At 40.2% G+C, this 20,135-nt stretch overlaps 1 protein-coding gene across 2 annotated transcripts in view; it reads left to right on the forward strand.

Moving 5' to 3' along the window:
- The first annotated feature begins 542 nt into the window (after nt 1-542).
- Nucleotides 543-20,135, forward strand: part of GFPT1 (glutamine--fructose-6-phosphate transaminase 1) — a 63,052-nt gene continuing 43,459 nt past the window's right edge. The window contains exons 1-4 of one of the 2 annotated variants that reach the window (XM_006092976.3): nt 543-725; nt 11,721-11,828; nt 14,171-14,278; nt 18,950-19,075. In XM_006092976.3, the coding sequence (XP_006093038.1) occupies nt 719-725; nt 11,721-11,828; nt 14,171-14,278; nt 18,950-19,075 (349 nt within the window). In that variant the 5' untranslated portion in view covers nt 543-718. Of the gene's footprint in view, nt 726-11,720; nt 11,829-14,170; nt 14,284-18,949; nt 19,076-20,135 lie in introns of those variants that run through there. The other variant, XM_023757445.1, reaches the window with a different exon arrangement.

Here is a 20,135-nt window from a genome sequence, read left to right on the forward strand (position 1 = left end):
CACCTGGAAGGCTAACAGAACCTGCATAGCGCTTTGCAACCAGGAATTTTGGTATCTCCTTCCTCTCAATTCTTTGCAATTTTTTTTAGGTCTATATCCCTTTCCCACCCTGATTTATTTGTCCAGCTGGCCTCTGCTTTCTTCCTCCTCTTTCCCCGCTTCCTGGCGGGCTGGAACTTGGAGCCTAGGATTGAACTAGGCGCGCCCCCAACGTTATTTGCTTTGCTAACAAACCCATCCTCTTTCCTAATCTTCCCCTCATTCCAGCCAGCCAACAAGTTTCCTCCTCCCCCGCGGCGCCGTTCCTCCCGCTACTCGCCCCGGGGCCGGGCGGCTCCAGGAACCTAAAGCGGATGCGCCGGGAGCCGCTGCCACGTCCTCGCTGCCAGCAGGCCAGCGCCTGCGTGGGCTCGTGGGCGGGGCGGCTCGGGGAGGCGGGATCTGTGCGTGAGTGGCGCGGACGCGGCAACAATGGGACCTGCGGGCGGCGGAGGCGGCGGCGGCGCGGTGCGTGCCGAGGGGCGGGGCCCGGAGGCAGTTGCTGGCGAGTCCCGGAGGCCAAGAAGGGAGTCGTTACCTCGGCTGTCGCATCCTCGAGGGAGTCGTGCGGGTACCTCCTTACCCCCAAGCCCGCTGATAGCCCCACAGGCTCCCGTGTGCTCCCCACTTCGCCAGCCGCTCACCACTCGCCTAGCGGACCGAGCGGGCCTCCGGCATCATGTGCGGTAAGGGGCCGCGGGCGGGGGGCGTGTTGCGGGGCGGCGCTCGGGTGCGGGTGCGGTGCGGCCACTGCCGAGGCCGAGGCGCCGGCGGGAGCGGGGGTGTGGAGGGTGCGAAGTCTGGATGATGGGCCGGGGGCGTCCCGCGGCGGCCGCGTGGGCTGGGGGCCGGCCTCTGCGAGCCGGAGGGGTGTGGTGGGCTGAGGAGGGCACCTGAGAGGGGGGCGGGCCCTGGAGCGGGTCTGGAGGAGTGAAGGGGCGGCGAGGCGCGGAGCAGGGAACGGGAGGGGGAGAGATGTTTGTGCTGAACCGGGAAAGAAGAGGGGGCCGAGGGAACGGAGGTGTGGACGGGGCGGACTCCCCGAGCCCACCAGGTGCGGGAGGCCACCTGTGGAACTGCGGGCGAGGTTCTCTTGAACTGACCTTGTATTCTCCTAGGATTTACCTTTTAAAAATACTTATGTTTAGCTGCTGTCTTTCCGCCAGGCCCAGTAGAGAACAGAACTTTAACTAGAGCTATGACAGTGGCATTACACATGGTCTTATTTCCTGCCATCCCCGTCTCAACAGAAACCATTGCTAATCAGTAACTTGGTGAGTGGGGTGAGACCTGATCATCCGGTGGAAGAGGCCCAGCAGTGACTGTGGCGATAGATCACACGTCATTTATCACTTGCATGTGCACCCGTTTAAAATATCTATGAAAAATAGTGGTCTACCTTTAGTGAATGTGTTACCTGAAAAGTTAAAAAAGTTAGGCCTGCTTTAGCTGGCAAATTTGGCTCAGTGGATAGATGGTTCCGGGTTCTGTTCTGATCCAGGGCACGATCCTCGGTTGCAGGCTCGATCCCTGGGCCTGGCCCGTAAGGGAGTCAACCAATCGATGTGTTTCTTTCACATCGATGTTTCTCTCTCTCTCTCTCTCTTACTCTGTGAAAAGCAATGGAAAAATATCCTTGGGTGAGGGTTAACATAAGAATAAAAAAGTTAGGCCATTTTATTCCATGTTTTGAGACTTAGTTGTTTTAATTTTACCTAAAAGTGTTAGCTAAAAGGAATAGTCTGAATCTGAAATGACTGATCTGCACTAAAATTGGTATTAACTTGGCCATTCATTGTCAGTATAAAGAATTGTATCATTCATTACCTTTCTCATTGAAATTTACAACTAACCTTACTCCTGACTGGGAAAAAAACATAACACTTTTGAAAGGGAGGCATGCTTGTGATGGAATTGAAACTATCTGGGAAACTTATTCTTTGTAGCCTTTTGCAAGAACTGAGCAGGAGGCGACAAGTTCTCATTAGTTTTATTTTTCCTGTATTAAACTTTATGCAAATTTCAGCTTCTGAAAAAGAGGAGCATGTTTAAATTTAGAGTAGGTTAAAAAAACAAACAAAAAAGAAAACCTTTAAATAGCTGTCTGAAATTATTAGTTGAGCTGACTTTAGCATTAGATATACTTTTGCTCTGTCTAGATAGTAGAGTGGTTTGCAAGAACACATAATTTAATTTGGAGCTGTGAAGAAGTAAACTGGTTAATCCCCAATGTGCTTCATTTGCTAATTAACTGTCCCTGAATGATGAGGTGTGCATGGAGTTAAGTACCTGGCTATCTGGTTGTAGATAATTTCTTCATCTTGTTCCAGGAAAAAAAGGAAGCCAAAGTATCTGTACTAATATCTATACTAATAAAAGTGTAATATGCTAATTAGACCGGACGTCTTCCGGACAAAGCCACGGTGGCCAAGGCAAAGGCAGTTAGGGGCGATCAGGCCGGCAGGGGAGAGCGGTTAGGGGTGATAGGGCAGGCAGGCAGAGTTGTTAGGGGCAATCAGGCAGGCGAGTGGTTAGGAGCCAGCGGTCCCGGATTGCGAGAAGGATGTCCGACTGCCAGAAGGATGTCCGACTGCCGGTTTAGGCCCTGTGGGAAAGGGCCTAAACCGGCAGTCAGAACGTGCCTCGAGGGGGTACTGGGATTGGAGAGTGTGCAGGGCTGGGCTGAGGGACACCCCCCCCTCCGGTGGATGGAATTTCGTGCACTGGGCCTCTAGTGTACTATAAAAAGAAAAAACCTGATCTGGTTCAGAAAAGGTGCAAATAAGAGTGAGGGCTTTTAGGGGTGGAGACTAGATGTCGCATATCACTTAGCCAACATCCCCATTCCAAAGTTTTATTGCTGAGGAAACAGGTTATAAAGAATAAACAACTAGTATTTGAGTTATTTTTGAGGTCCTGCTTTTAATCCTATCCAGACCACAGTTTTGCATGATCTGGAATAAGGTCTAGAATTTATTCCCTTTAATTATGAAGGTTAACTGTTAGGACAAAGGTTTGTCTTTATTTTCCTCCCACATCTTAGTCATTGCAGTAAAATTTTTAGACAGAAAAATTGAGTGGGGAATGAGATCAGGTGGGAAAATTCAGATTTACCTTCTGATTTCCTGCTGCCTATTCAGATTTTTCTAAAAGATTATTTTATTTCAACATTGCATAATATTGAAGCAGAGGAATGAAGGCTATAAGTCTGTGGTATGCTTAAGGAAAAAAAAGATTTCATGGTCAAGTAAATTTGGAGAGCAACAGATTAAACTATGTTGAACTGTCTTTTTTTTTTTTTTTAATTGGAGGACTTCTTGGAAACTTTAATGTGCTAAGAGTTATGAATTTCCCAGAGAAGAATAGCATGTTTATGTCCCAAATTTATTTTATCTTCCTCTTATTCTTGGTTCTTTGGAATACACTTTGTTCTTTTTTAGTGTTTTTTTTTTTTTAACCTTTGGCTTTGGTGAGAGATTGTCAACTTGCTGTGTGGGGAGCCTGAACTCAGGCCCTGGTCCTCATAACTCAGTCCCTGGTCCCAGAACTCAGTCCCTGGTCCCAGAACTCAGTCCCTGCACCAGCATGGCCAAGGGTGAACCCCAGTGGGGGTGATGAAAGGATTAAGAAAAGACAGACATGAGAACAAAAGCTGGGTCTCGGTGGGACGCTGCTTCTGAGAGACAGCGATGACACTCACAAGCCGTGTCTTTATTTTATAGCAGGTGCCACGAGGCAAAAGTAAGGGCGTGATCAAGTTGTTTACAACATTCTCATTGGTTTCAATCCCACTCCACTACATGCACCTGAACTCTATCACTCAGGCACGTGGGGCCACGTGTTCGGACCATAGGCTCAAGCTTACAGCTATAGCTGTTGGCTATAATTGTGCTGGGAGGGTTCTGCCATCCAAGCTGGGACTTGTATGTGGCAATGAGAGGACTGTGCCCTTTCAGTAGTCCAAGGCTTGAACCTGTCCAAAACACTGTGGCCACACCCCACATTGCTGAAGCTACCCACATCTTTTAACAGTTTTTGCTGTTTTTTTAAAAAATAAATGATGGTGTATATAAATAGACTTTTTCTAAGTGAGGTTATATTTAAAAGCAGTAAGGGAACTGCAATTTAAAGGTATCATGAAATGAATCCTTAAAAAGTTTTTTGTAATTATACTGTCTAATGACTTTGGGGGTAATTGAAGAATGCTGAGAGTGCTGCTAGGATGAGTCATAAAACCAGTAATATTAACATATCCTTAGAAATCATACTGGATATAAAGTAGTTGTTAAAGAAAATTAATTAATTGCTTACTTAGCATTTCCTCAATTGTGTTTCCTGGAAGGGAGAAGTTAATAAGTTTACTGCTGGTAATGAGCAGTAAAAGGTAGAAAAGAGTTTTATAACTCACAAGTTTGGGACATCCTGCTTTTGGAGATTTGCACTTAGCAAGATTAAAAGATCTAAGAAGATCTACAAATAAGCCTGTTAACCTGGAACCAGTATTTCTTAAACCTTTAATTATGCAACCTTTCTTTCACTTTATCCCTATTTAGCATCTGCAAAATAGTGTTCTTTTTTTGTGGTCTTGGAATTTTTTACTACATTTCAGGTATCTCAAAAGTGTTAGAAGATATTTGAAATGATGGCTTTATATTTGGCACTCTGCCATTTGGAGAGAAGACTAAAACAAGGAAATTGCCTTTAAGGAATTGCTGTCTGATTTGAGGAAACAATGAATACACATGCAACAGGTGTAGGTGATAATACACAGTCCCTGTTCATTGCCATGTTACAAACCCCAAGTGGAATGAATAGAAATTGAGAAACTGGTTAGGCCAGGAATGTTGTAGATGATTGGGCAGGACTTTTACGTTGAGTAATAGTGCCAGCCGGTAGAGAACTAGTACACTGTAAAAGATATTGATGGCATATGTTACCCAACAATCAATGGAGTCAGAAATAAATTGAGAACTACTGCCAGCGGGTTTGAAAGAAGAAATAGAAGTGCCAGGAAAAGAGGTCAAAGACCTGTGGTTAAAGGCAAAAGAGTTCCAAAGTAGTATGTATTGCATTGGATAGAATCTGCAAATGTAGAAGAAGGTCATCCATGTTTAATACTGCAGAGAGAAGTTAATTGCATTGGGCTATAATAAAATCCTTAGAGATGTTGCATATATGAAGGCAGAAGGACCTGAATTTGTGTTGAGGAGGAGGGCAAGTATACTAACAAAGGAGGGAGTGTTGTGGAACTGAGATTTCTGATAGAGTTGAAAAGTTGAGTTCTAGAGCTGTGGTCCTTGATTTATGAGCTGTGAACTTGTTACGAAGCATTCATTGGTCAATTCATGTTCTAAGCATTATCTATAATTTGAATAAAAGTTAGATAATAAAAATTCAACCCACTATTGTATAGGATCCTCAGAATATTTTGATGTTAACAAAAAGTTCTGTATTTAGCCCAGCCAGTGTGGCTCAGTGTTTGAGCACTGACCTATGAACCAGGAGGTCACGGTTCGATTCCCAGTCAGGGCACATGCGTGGCTTGAGGGCTCAATCCCCAGTGCGAGGTGGGCAGGAGGCAGCATATCAGTGCTTCTCTCTCATCATTGATGTTTCAATTTCTCTTCCTCTCTGAAATAAGTAAAATATATATTTTTTAAAAGTTCTGTATTTACAAAGTTGAAGAATCACTTATGTTAGGACACATAGACCCAGGGAAAAACTACAGGACTGAAAATCTACCTTTGTAAGTGGAGGACAGGGAAAGACTGAAGAAAGATACGGGCCACTCCAATATGTTAATTAATAGAGTTTATTAAGGGAAACTTATGTGCCACTTGGCAGGCACCAGAGAATTATATAGGGTAGAAATGGTGTGGAGATAGTCACAGGTACTAGTATATGAATGTTATTAGGTATGGAAATTACATTGACGAGGACAACCATCTGTTCCAGGACCAATACATAACAGGAGGCAAGGGAGGGGTGCTGATTGATGTCAGAGTGAACATTAATTACGATCAGATAGTCTGTAAGGGGGGATTGCAGAAAGACGTCTGGGTCCAGCTTGTAGGACAGGCAGCAGTCACCTCACAGAACAATCTCTCCTCCATACTTATCAACAGTTATGAGTAGGAGAGGCTGATTCAGATATGTAGAATATGTCTTCTGTTTTGAGCTTATAAGGAAGGATAAGGGTACATCATGTATTATGCTGTTACGATGAAGACTTCAGTTCTATAAAGTGAGAATCTGCCAAAAATGAGAAAGAAGCTGGGAAGGGAGAAATGGGAATTTGAGAATAGTCTAGAAGACTTTAGAAAAATATCTGGGGGAAAGTTAGACAAACTGTGAATTAACAAGATTGGTCAGCTGTTGGAAGGGCTGTTTTGCAAGTGAACCTGAAATGGGTGGATGGACCTCACTGTAAGGGTGTCAGGGATGCAGGAGTAAAAGCTGGCTTGGGAGGATAATGGAAAACTGGTTTGATATGATTGATCAGAGAGAAGTGGGAGAGATTAAACGTTTGAAGATTTGTGAGCGGGAAGTGCATGATTTTTCCCAGGAAAGATGATGACATAAGTCGACTGTGAGGGATAGTATAACTAGAGGTGTCAGGGTTTAAATAGTGCTTAGAGTTCCAGATTGTTAAATGTGCAGGGAGAGGTGTTATAGAGCTCCTTCCAGTGGCAATATATATTTCCAACAAACTAGGGGACACTCAAACCAGCATTTGTAAATACGAAAAATATTTTTAAACAATTAGAAAACACGTAAATAATTGAAATTCTTCATTGTGTCACTCTATACAATTTTTACTTTGTTTTTAGGAATGTAGAAAATTTTATCTCATAATATTTCATCTTCTAAAGGGGTCTTACCTGTTGAACTTCTAAAGGGGTCTTACCTGTTAAATGTGCCTCTACAATTATAGTAGTATTGACTGTTTTATGACAAATATTTAGTTGATGTGTATAACTTTAATTGCAGTATTGTTCATAATTTCAAAGAGGTAGGAACATCTCAGTAGGGAAATGATTAGGTAAAATGTGACTATTATATAGTGGTATGCAGCCATTAAATAGAATTGGGTAGATGTGTTGTACTGACATAGAACGATGTCAACATTTTAATTAAACAAGTACAGAACAATATATACAGTGTCATCCAATTTATGTGTTTTTAAAAAGTCCTTTATTTTTTTTTAAATTTATTTTTTAAAATATATTTTATTGATTTTTTACAGAGAGGAAGGGAGAGGGATAGAGAGTTAGAAACATCGATGAGTGCCTCCTGCACATCTCCTACGAGGGATGTGCCCGCAACCCAGGTACATGCCCTTGACCGGAATCGAACCTGGGACCCTTCAGTCCGCAGGCCGACGCTCTACCGACGCTCTATCCACTGAGCCAAACCGGTTTCGGCTTAAAAAGTCCTTTAAAGTCATATATATCTAGGTTCATTTATAGCTGAAAGATTGGGACAATGTGCATTGAATTAATGTTGGTTATCTCCCCTTTAGAAAGAGATTTTCACAATTCATTCTGTAGCCTTTGTGTAATTCGAATCTTTAATAATGGTGGTGAATTAATTTGTAAACTTGCATTATAAGAAAAAAAATTTTTAATGAAATTAATTGACCCTGGCTGGTGTGTCTTAGTGGTTGGAGCATTGGCCCATGCACCGAGGATCGTGGGTTCGATTTCCAGTCAAGGGTGGATACCAGGGTTGCAGGTTCGACCCACAGCCCAGCTTGGGGCGTGTGCAGGAGGCAACCAATCAATGTGTCTCTCTCACATTGATGTTACCCTCTCTCTTTTTTTCTCTTTCATCCCCACCCTCACTTTCACTCTTTCTGGAAAAAAAAAAAAAAATCAGTGGGAAAAAATATCCCTGTGTGAGGATTAACAAAAAGTAAAACAAATAAATGAAATTTAATTGTTATTGTAGATGGAGTTTGATTCAGAAAGTATAAAATTTAGAGAACTAATCTGAACACAAAACTGATGAGTTCTGTTTAGGGTCTCAACATACTGAAGTTGCTAAGTGAAAAAATATGTAGAAGTAAAATTTCTTTTTTTTTTTTTAAATTAAATCTTTATTGTTCAGATTATTACATTTGTTCCTCTTTTTTTCCCCCCATAACTCCCCTCCTTCCAGCTCCCACCCCACCCTCCACCCTCACTCCCCACCCACTGTCCTCATCCATAGGTGCACGATTTTTGTCCAGTCTCTTCCCGCATCTCCCACTCCCTTTTCTCCCCAAGAATAGTCAGTCCATTCCCTTTCTATGTCCCTGATTCTATTGTAATCACCAGTTCATTCTGTACATCAGGTTATTTATTCACTTGATTCTTAGATTCACTTGTTGATAGATGCATAATTGTTGTTCATAATTTGTATCTTTACCTTTTTGTAGAAGTAAAATTTCTTATTCATAAGGACATACATTCAACCAGGCATAGGAACTTTAATGATTTGATTAGTTAGCTAAGTTGTATTCAGTTTTCATTTTAATAAGGCTTAAAAATCTTTACTTATGACTAAATTGCTTTTAACCAGGTGTGTCAAGTCCATGATCCAGGTTGTTAAGCAAGGTGCTCCTAAGTGCTTTGAATTTAAGTTGCCATTTTCTGAGAATGACACCTGGAGGTACAAGCATCTATTGCAGTGGTTCTCAGCTTGGCTGCACATTAGAATCACCTGGGAAACTTTTTAAAATCCTGATTTCTGGGCCTCATCCTCTGGAAATTCTGTTTCTTTGTTACTAATGTTGTGGCCCCACCCCATAACAAAGAAACAGAATTTCTGGAGGATGAGGCCCAGAAATCAGGATTTTAAAAATATTCCCAGATGATTCTAATGCGCAGCCAAGGTTGAGAACCATTGATCTATTGGTTTGGGAGTAGGGAATGTGGCCTGTGCTCCCTACAACTACTTTGTGTGGTTTGGGAGCAATTACTGAAGAGTGGTGGAGAGTATTTTTAGGATTTTGTAGTTACCCTAAGCAGAACTGTTTATTGGGAGGTTTGATAAGACAAGTTAAAGACCTGGAAATGGGAGCAATCTAGTGATTTCTACTCTAATAAGCACTGTTTTGAATTAAGAATACCTCCCTTGTAAACATGCCCTTGCATGCCTGATAGGCGGGTTATATGCCATTCTATTTTCCCAGCAACCCCAAGGTTACAGATAACCCACTAATCCCAACGGGTGGACTGTCTTTAGGCCACTGTTTCTGTCAAGGAGCTGGTGTATAAAATTGGGATTTAATCTCTTTATCTTTCATTTTCCTAACCAGGGATGACTTAGGTTAATTCCCTTTCTTCCTTCTCCCATCTCTATTACTTTGATCTTAGAAAATTTCTCTGTGTGTGTCATCCTTTTCTTCCAGTCCTTGTCCAGTGATTTGAGGAAAAGATTTATATTCTGTGTGTTGTCCTTCAGTGATCGAATAAAAATACTTATTTGGGACTGATAGTTTTCTTCATTTAATCTTTATCATAAGTCAGTGACCCATAGGGGGATAAGTGTAGAACACATAAAAGTTTGATTTACAGTTGGTAATTGGTTTAGTTTGTTCATATTATAGCTACTTTATGAAGGAACAGCAGTAACAATAAAAACCCCAGATCTCATGCAAGGTTGTGGCTGCGAAAATAATATGCTTGTATAACATATGATAACTTTAAAAAATCTTTTCAATTGTAAGGTTTTTTTTTAAAATAATGAAATATAGAATTTTTATAAGTTCTTGGCCTTATACTTCCATTTTTGGGGAAAGTTTAAACAGTTGTTTCAGGTTATTTTGGATCTAGTTTTAAAATGTGGATTTTCTGCCTGGCCAATGTGGGTTAGTGGTTGAGTGTCATCCAGTGCACCAGTTGGGTCTAGTCAGGGCACATGCCCAGGTTACAGAGTTCCATCCCCAGCAGAGGACTGGCCAGAGGCAGCTGTTTTATATTTCTATCTTTTTCTCCCTCTCCCTTCCTCTCTCTCTAAAAAATAATAATAAATCAATAAAAACATATTTAAAAAGAAAAAAAATGTGGATTTCCTTTTTTTTTTAAGGGCATGATAGTTTGTTTGAAAAAATTATACTGATCATGATGCTCAGCAAACCATTATTATGGCTTCTTTGTTGGATATTAACAATTCAGTATTTTTGGATGCTGAAATGCTTCAATAGGACCAAGCTATTTATAGAAATAATGAGATCTTTTCAAATGGAAATAAAGACTAGTTGTTTTGGAATTCTACTTCACTGAGTTAATTTTATTTCCTTATGATTCAGTGACACTATAGTGTAATATAAGAAAAAGGAAATTCTTTCATAAGTAAGCAACTTGAGCTTATAATTTCCTCATATTTTGGTCTTCAATGCTCTCTCCACCTTGACCAAAGCACAATCATGGGAGGCCTCAGATAATTTCCATACTGCTATTCCTAAAATGTGGATATTTTTTGCCCGTGTTATTTCCTACTTCTTTGTTTGCCTTGCTCAGTTCATATGTACTAGTACTTTTATTTCTAGTTTTGCTTTTCCAAATTATTGCTTTTTTTCCCCTCTATGAATTCTTAAGAGTTGTTAACATTGCAGTTATTTGTTGTTAGCCAGTAACTGGTGAATAAGCGATTCAAGCTATTTTCTTTTAACATGATTATATATATATTTTAATATTTCCTCATATTATTAGAATATTTAGGTAATATTTTTCACATAATTGATAGTTATAAATTACTTATTCCTAAATGTTATTGATAGCATGATTATTGAAAGTAAGAAAAATTATTTCATCTGTATAGTTTTGTAAGATCCATATGTAGCTTAAAATACTCCAGGAAATGCTTTTCTTTAAACATAATGCTCAGTATTTAGCAAATTTGTTGATTGGTTAGTTTTTTAAAATTAAATTTTACTTAACAAAATAGCAGTAATGGAAGATGTTACCACCCTTATGAGCTGCTTTGGGAAAAAACACACACATTTATTTAAAATATATATATATATATATATATTTATTTATTGATTGATTTTTTACAGAGAGGAAGGGAGAGAGAGAGAGAGTTAGAAACATCGATGAGAGAGAAACATCGATCAGCTGCCTCCTGCACATCTCCCACTGGGGATGTGCCCGAGGTACATGCCCCTGATCGGAATCGAACCTGGGACCCCTCAGTCCGCAGGCCGACGCTCCATCCACTGAGCCAAACTGGTTTCGGCTAAAAAATATTTTTAATGACTTCAGGGAGGAAGGGAGAGGGAGAGAGAGAGAGAGAAACATCAATGATGAGAGAGAATCATTGATCGGCTTCTTCCTGCATGCTCCCTACTTGGGGCTGGAGCCTGCAACCTGGGCATGTGACCTGATCAGGAATTGAACTGTGACCTCTTGGTCCATAGGTCGATGCTCAACCACTAAGTCACACTGGCTGGGCAAAAATGAGCATTTATTTTGACATATTTGCTTTAGTCTTTTACAAATGGAAAACCCCCTTTGAAAAAGTTTCATTGCCTTTAGACAATTTGAAGTGAGGATTTACTTCTCTTTTAAAGATGGACTCTAGCTTCACATTTTTGCACATCTTAGGCATAATTATGCAAATGAAGATTATGTAATAAGTATGTTAATTTTTAATCTTTAGACAGAATTTTTTATTAAGTATTTGTTTATTTGCAGGTATATTTGCTTACTTAAACTACCATGTCCCTCGCACAAGACGAGAAATCTTGGAGACCCTAATCAAAGGCCTTCAGAGACTGGAATACAGAGGATATGATTCTGCTGGTAATTCCTTTAAAAATAAATATGAGTTTTGCATGATTACTGAATCTAAATGGAAAAATTTTGTTTTAGGTGACTAGATCCTATAGTAATGTTTGCTTTATTTTGGGCAAATCTAAAATCTGAACAATTTTTGTCTTTTCTCATACTTAAAGGTTTGTTCATGTAATTTCAATACTATTATCATTTATGTTGAGTATTGCTTCTTATAGGTATCTTCTTTTGTTAAGAATATTACTGTAAAAACAAATCATCTGGGGCAGTTTCATGGTAGAACAAAGATTTTGAAGGACTTATTCCATAAATTATCTTTTTTCTTTTCTATAAATTTAATTTGATTTTCTCCAGGTATTCCAGACTTTTGGTATGTAAACTTCTTAAAAGTCTTCTACCTTAAATAAATGACAAAGCAAATAAAAATAACTTTTTGTCAACTTTATGTTCTACTTTAGCTTCTTCCCTTAACTGTATTGGGGATCTCCAAGATTACCCTCAGATTTGATGATTTCCTAGAAGGATTCAGCATATAGTTGTACTCATGGCTATGATTTATTACAACAAAGGAATAGAAAGCAAAATCAGTAAAGAGTAAAGGCACATGGGTGAAGTCTGGAGGAAATCTGGCACAAGTTTCTAAGGGTTCTCTCCCAGTGGAGTCTTACTAGGTGCTCTTAATTCCCCCAGAAAATTTTGTGATAGTTTGTGTGAAATGTTGTCTACCAGGGAAGCTCATTGGCACCTCAGTGCCCAACTTTTTTATCGGGGGCTGGTCACGTAGACACCCTCTGTCTAATATGTACCAAAATTACAGACTCCTAGAAGAGAAGCAGTTGTTCAGCATAAGCCACATTGTGTACTGACTGTTTAGGTGCAGTGAGCTATTTTTCATCAGAGTGGTGGGAACCCTTGTGAAATCCAAGGCCCAACTTTGCAAGCAGGCATTTCTAAGGATACCAGTGTCAGGCCTACTCTGTTAACTCTTTTTCTGTACATTTAACATTGCCAGCTGTGATGGGCATTTATCTTTCACTAGAGTCCTGGTGCATGAAATGCGTGAACAGGTAGGGTCCCTAGGCCTGGCCGGCAATCAGGGCTGATCAGGGCCTTCCCCCAGCTGCTGGCCGCCGGCCAGGGCCCTCCTTCATTCTGCACTGCCCCCTGATGGTCAGCGCACATCACAGCGAGCAGTCGAACTCCTGAGGGGACAATTTGCATATTAGCCTTGTATTATATAGGATTATATAGGATGACTTTCCTCAATTAATGGCAAGTCAGTTCCTCAACTACTTTGTTCTTAAAATTCTCTCCTTCCTTAGCTTCTCTGACAACACATCTCATTATCTTCCTTACATACTGATTATTTCTTTTCTGTCTGCTTTGGGGCCTCTTTTTCTTAAATATTAATGTTCTTCAAGATACTGTCCTAGGCCCACTTTTCTTCATGGGTGAGCTCTGACTTCATCAGCTTCCCATATGTTGGTGACTTAAAATCCAGATGTTTTCCCTAAATTGCACAGCCTCCTAGATATTTCTTCCTCAATAAACCAAGATATTAGAACTTTTGTATGTTTATAATTGAACTGAGTATCCAGTTTTCACCCCACTCTCTAATCAATACTTTCTGTGTGCCTTTTATCACCAAGTCCTTTGTTTGAGCCTAGGAGGTACCCCAGACTTCTCCTGCTTTCTCATGTTATATCTAGTCATTTCTACTCAATATCACCCATATCTATCTTCATTACCATTGTTTAGTTCAGGCCCTCTTTCTTTAGATTTGCTATAGCTATAACTTCTGAGAACTGGTTTCTTCTTTCTGTTTCTCTAGTCTAACTTCTTACACTGTTTCCAAAGAGATTTTTAAAACTTTTTTTGCCATGTGATTTCTCTACCTCAAATTACTTTGCTTTCCCAATACCTTCAGAGTAACTTTGTCAGACTCCTTAGGATCTTAAGTAGAATCTGAAGAGAGTATATCCTGACATTCCCTCTTTATCGCGCTTCTGAGGTGGGTGCCCATCTTCTGTTTTTCTCTACTCTACTCCATTCACAAGCTAGTATAATACTTTTTTATAATCTGAAACCAGACTGAATGTAATTATTTTTGTCTTTGTCTTCTCAATACACTATTAGAAATTTGTGGAAAGGAACTGGGTTATTTTCATTTTTGTCTGTAGCAGCTGTTCTGGTTCTTGACATGTAATGGATGTTTAGTATATGTTGAATTGGTAATAAGTTAATGAATTAATTAGATTAAAAAATATTTTAATTAAAAATTTTGCCTCACACTGATAATCTAAATAATAGCCAGTTTTTAAATCTTGCTATTCTGCCTTTTGATGATTTAGGTGTGGGAGTTGATGGAGGCAATGACAAAGACTGGGAAGCAAATGCCTGCAAAATCCAGCTCATTAAGAAGAAAGGGAAAGTAAAAGCACTGGATGAAGAAGTTCACAGTAATGTACTTAGTTTAGTTTTTGTCCCCCTCCCCCTTTTCTTCCTTCTCCCTTATCAAATTACCATTCTTCCCATATTTTAGGGCCCATTTAGTGATTATTAATATTGAAGGGAGGGGAGAAAAGTAGTTTTGTTACTGTCTGTACTAGTTTTAAAATATACCTGAGCTTCAAAAATGATCATATTAATTAGGGAAGGAAATTAGTTAGGTCCACTGCATTTAGAGTAAGATCAGTATTCTAAAATGAAGTAACCACAGTTTGTGAGGAAGGGCCTTTCATAGGATAAACATAAGGAAGGCAAGTTTGTTGATGGAATGGGAGATAGTCCTTTTTAAAATTTTAAAAAAATGTATTTAAAAAGTATATTTATTTCAGAGAGGAAAGGAGAGGGAGAGAGAGGTAGAAACATCAATGATAAGAGAGAATCATCGCCGAAACTGGTTTGGCTCAGTGGATAGAGCTTCGGCCTGCGGACTGAAAGGTCCCAGGTTCGATTCCGGTCAAGGGCATGTACCTGGGTTGCGGGCACATCCCCAGTGGGAGATGTGCAGGAGGCAGCTGATTGATGTTTCTCTCTCATCGATGTTTCTAACTCTCTGTCTCTCTCCCTTCCTCTCTGTAAAAAATCAATAAAATATATTAAAAAAAAAAAAGAATCATCAATCGGCTGCCTCCTGCACTCCCCACACTGGGGATTGAGCCCGCAACCCAGGCATGTGCCCTGACCAGGAATCGAACCATGACCTCCTGGTTCATAGGTTGATGCTCAACCACTGAGCCACGCCAGCTGGGTGGGAGAGAGTCTTTTTAAAATTTTTTTAAATTAAATTTATTGGGGTGATATTGGTAGACATAGAGGTTGTTTCTACATTTTGCTGCAATGAATCTTGTCATGCTCCTTGTCCACAGTATTTTTTTCAAGTATATAACCAACAGTAGAGGTGCTTGGGCACAGGGTATAGGCATCTCTTTTACAGACATGGCCAGATTGCTCTTCAAAGTGATTTATTAATTTTGGATAATTAATACCACTAAGGGAATGGGATAATAAATTGTAATGACAGTGAGTGACCATATGTAGCTTTTGAAAGGAGGGCACTGGGTCTGGTTCTGCATGTGGGGACCTGGAGAATTACAGGGAACCTAATGTTGAGTGAAAAAAACAGCCAGCAGTATAGGATATGTAAGGAGTAGGACCATTTATGTTGACGTTTGTTATCTCTGGATGTAGGTATTTGCGTCTTTATCATTGCCAGCAAATTTAAATGTTTGAATTATTAAAAAAGAGAAGGGTGACATCTAAGAGAAGGTATGAAGAGGGCAAAAAGCCTTGGGCATGAAGTTGGTGAGAAGACACAAGGTACAAGTAAGGAAATTATTGAGGGGTTACAGCTCAGATAGGTGAAGGCACAGGGAGAGAGTTAACCTTTATAGGAGTCAAACGTAAAAGAAAAGCTAAGTTAGACAGTTATGAGGTAAGAGGGAAAAGCTTAATAAAGTGGAAATTGAAGGAATATAGGTAGAATTGAGGCTTAAGGAGAATAGAAAAGATGTCATGAATGGCTGGGGAATTGAATGACCTATCAGCTTAATGAATAAGGAACATGGGTACATGTTTCTTAAATGGCAACAGTGAAGTAAATAGAGTTGGTAATTAGCATGAACTTGATATGGATTTAATTTACAGATTCCTGTTAAAGACTCTTTCTCCAATGTTGCTTGCCAGCATGTTGGGGGAGATGCTTTAATTATAGTTAGCCTTTTTTAAACTAATCAGATGCTTTTATTACTTGCATTAGCTTGTTAACTAGTGATAAACAGTATCCTTTATCTGGAGGTCATTTATTAGGCCACCTTAATTATTCAGAACACAGGTAAGCCAGGAAAGAATGCATTGATGATTGTATCTGTTTACTGTTGGAGCCATCCAATAAAGATTTGTGTATCTGCTCTATTTATTTAGCTTTTAGTGCTTACAGTTCAAAGATAGTAAGACAAGCTGCTGCTTTTGTAGAACTCAAATTCTGATGGAAGCCAGATTGACAACGTCATAAATGTAATAAATAGTGCAGCAGAGTTTACCATTGTGTGTTTTTTTTTTTTTTTTTAAATATATTTTATTGATATTTTTACAGAGAGGAAGGGAGAGGGATAGCGAGTTAGAAACATCGATTCAGCTGCCTCTTGCACGCCCCCTACTGGGGATGTGCCCGCAACCCAGGTACATGCCCTTGACTGGAATAGAACCCGGGACCCTTGAGTCCGCACGTCATAAATGTAATAAATAGTGCAGCAGAGTTTACCATTGTGTGTTTTTTTTAAATATGTTTTTATTGATTTTTAGAGAGTGAGGAAGTGAGAGGGATAGAGAGATAGAAACACCGATTGGCTGCCTCCTGCATGCCCCTTACTGGGAATTGAGCCCGCAATCTGGGCATGTGCCTCCAGCGAGAATTGAACTGGTGAACTCTTGGTTCATGGGTTGACCCTCAACCACTGAGCCACATCGGCTGGGCACCATTGTGGTTTTAAATTTAGGCTCTGGGGTAAACCAGATTTGGGTTGAAATCCTATCTCTACTTACTATTCACTATGAACTTTGGTAGGCAGATTTTGTGATTTCTTTGAGCCTCAGTTTTTTTTATCTGTAAAATGGAGAAAACAGTGCCCCTCCTCCCAGAGTATTCTGAGAATTCAATAATAAAATGAATATTTATTGAGTACCTATTATATACCAGCCATCATTCTAGGTCCTGAGGACAAAACAGAACAAGATAGGCAAAACCCTCTGCCATGATGGAGTTTACTGTTTAATGAAACAGGCAGATAAATATATAATGTTAAGTAGTGATTAGTGCTATGAAGAAAAAGTATAGTAGAGGTGACATTTGAGCAGATGCTATGTGATTGTCTGAAAGAGGGAATTCTGGGCAGAGGGAACACCAAGTGCAAAGACCCTGTGAGGGCTTGGCTATCGTAAAGATGAAAGTCAGTGAGGCTAGGGCACAGTAAGTGAGGAGAAGAGTGGCGGGAAATGAAGCTAGAGAGGTGGCTGAGGGCTAGGACATGTAGGATCTTAAGAATGATGGATTTTACTGTGTGTGTCATGCAAAGCCATTAGAAAATTTTGTGTAGGAGAGTGACAAGATCTGACTTCATTTTGAAAGGATCACTTTTGTTGGTGTGCAGAACTAGATTGTACAGGTGGAAGACTGGATACAAGGAAACTAGTGAGAATTCTGTCGAAGTAGTTCAGGTGAGAGATGGTGGTGGCGTGGGTCACAGTGATGAGGGGTGGGAGATAAGGATAGAAAGGTAGATAGGGGACAGATATGTAGTACCTTATATGCTATGAAAAGGTATTGGGCTTTATTTTGAGAAAATGGCTCTCTGGTTATATGTTAGAATTTGAGGATCTTTTTGCAAATCTCTGTGACTAGGTTTAGGATGATTCATATGTGCATACCACTTTTTAAAGCAATGGAAGTCTATTCAAGGATTTTAAACCTTATTTCTTGATCAGATTTGTATTTTAGAATGACCTCTCATTAGCCAGTATAAAAACCACAAAAACTATGCTAAAGACTAAGCTAAAGTACATGGACGTTCAGAGTTCTGAGCAGTTTATTCCTAATTTAGACCTAATTCTGATAAACTTTGTTATCTGATAAGCTTTATCTTAGCTAAATGAATTTTATATTTAGGAAATTAGAAGAAGGGCATTACTATTAAGTAACTAGAACTATCCTTTTTTTCTCTCTCCCCCTCTACCCCCGGAAGAAGCAAGAAGAGAGAGCTCATAGGGAAAAGGAATCAGAATAGCTGCTTTACAAGATCAAGGAGCATCAGTCTGTAACCCCATATTTTCACAGTGTTGCTCAGTTCACAAGAACCTATTCTTTGATTTTGGAAGCTCTTCATAATTGCAGTTTATATTGTGAGATATGTTTGGGGACCAAGGAAATTATAGTCATAAGGCTATGTGGCACTGAGAAAATGAATTTATTTTTACATGTCTAATTAAAACAGTACTGATTATTTCCAAAGTGAAGATTAAATATAGATTAAAAAATCACATTCACTCTCTTTGTCCTTAACTCCTGAGTGTGAAAAATTTTAAGCCTCCAGAAAAGTTGAAAAAATACATTAACCACCCATATATTTCATCTATCTTTACTAATTGTTAACATTGTCACATTTGCTTTATCTTTTTTAAAAAAAATTGATTTTAGAGAGAGGAAGGGAAGGAGGGAGAGAGTGATGGAGGAAGAGGGAGAGAGAGAGAGAGAGAAATTTTGATAGGTTGCTTCTTGCATGTGCCCTGCCAGGATTGATCCCATAACCTGGATATGTGCCCTGACCAGGAATTGAACTCACTACCTTTTTGGTGCATGGGACAATGCTCCAACCAACTGGGCCACACTGGCCAGGGTACTTTATCTCTCTGAATACATTTTCCTGGGTTGTTATTGGAACCATTTGTTTTAAATATTTCAGCTGCATCCTGCATTAACTCCTCTAAATCTTTTAATTACTATTTTGAGTATGCCTGATCTTCAGTTTTAATAATTGTATATTCCAGGTAAACAGTGCTGTAATAATTACATTGAAATATAGTGTTATCTCTACAGCATGATTTAATATTGGAATTTTTCATTTTATCTTCAGAACAACAGGATATGGATTTGGATATAGAATTTGATGTACACCTTGGAATAGCTCATACCCGTTGGGCAACACACGGCGAACCCAATCCTGTCAATAGCCATCCCCAGCGCTCTGATAAAAATAATGGTATGGACATAAAAATGCTTTGGAATGATTGTAGAGGCTCGATAATGGGAAAAGAATGGAAGCTCTTATGTTTTCATAATTTTAATTTGGAAAATTTCAAACATATTCATATATAGAGAATATATAGAACCTGAGGCATCCATTACCCAGCCTCCACATTTATCAATATCTGATCAGTTATGTTTATCCATAGCCCCTGTCTAGATTATCTTGGAAGCTAGTAGATATTGTATAGATAGATATATCTCAGATAGCTAGATATCATAACATTTATTTTGTAAATATTTAAGAGTGTATTTCTAAAAGGTAAGGATTTAGTAGATTGATATGTCTCTTAGGAGACTACTCCCTTTCTCTCCTTTTTCCTTACAGTTTACTCTGTTTGTCCTATAGAATTTTCTGTAGTTTAGATCATGTTAATTGCATTCATCCTGTGGGTCATTTAATATGTTTCTCTGTCCATTTTTTTATTATAAACTAGAGGCCTGGTGCACGACATTCGTGCACTGGGGGGAGGGGGGGGGAGTGGGTCCCCTTAGCCCAGCCTGCGAACTCTCGAATTCCGGGAGCCCTCAGGGGATGTTCAGCTGATGGCTGAGGCCCACTCCCTGCCGGACCTAAGCCGTCAGTCGGACATCCTTAGCACTGCCACGGAGGCGGGAGAGGCTCCTGCCACTGGGCTCACCAGCCGGGAGCCTGGGTTTCTGGGTTGAAGGGCGCTCCCCCCGGTGTTAGCACACTTCACCACCAGGGGAGAGCTCCTGCGTTGAGGGTCTGCCCCCTGGGGGGCAATTCGGGTCATAGTGACCAGTCATTCTGCCTTTCAGGCTATTTGCATATTAAGCCTTTTTATTATATAGGAATAAAGGGCCGGGGGACAAAAATTTGTGCACTCCGGGGGGGGGGGGAGAGGGGGTCCCTCAGCCCGGCCTGTGCCCTCTCGCAGTCTGGGACCCCTCGGGAGATAACGACCTGCTGGCTTAGGCCTGCTCCTGAGTGGCAGAGGGCAGGCCCAATCCCTAGGTGCAGCCCATGGTCGGGCTCAGAGCAGGGCTGATTG

This window comes from Myotis lucifugus, unplaced genomic scaffold, assembly GCF_000147115.1.
Source record: "Myotis lucifugus unplaced genomic scaffold, Myoluc2.0 scaffold_108, whole genome shotgun sequence".
Taxonomy (NCBI): Eukaryota; Metazoa; Chordata; class Mammalia; order Chiroptera; family Vespertilionidae; genus Myotis; species Myotis lucifugus.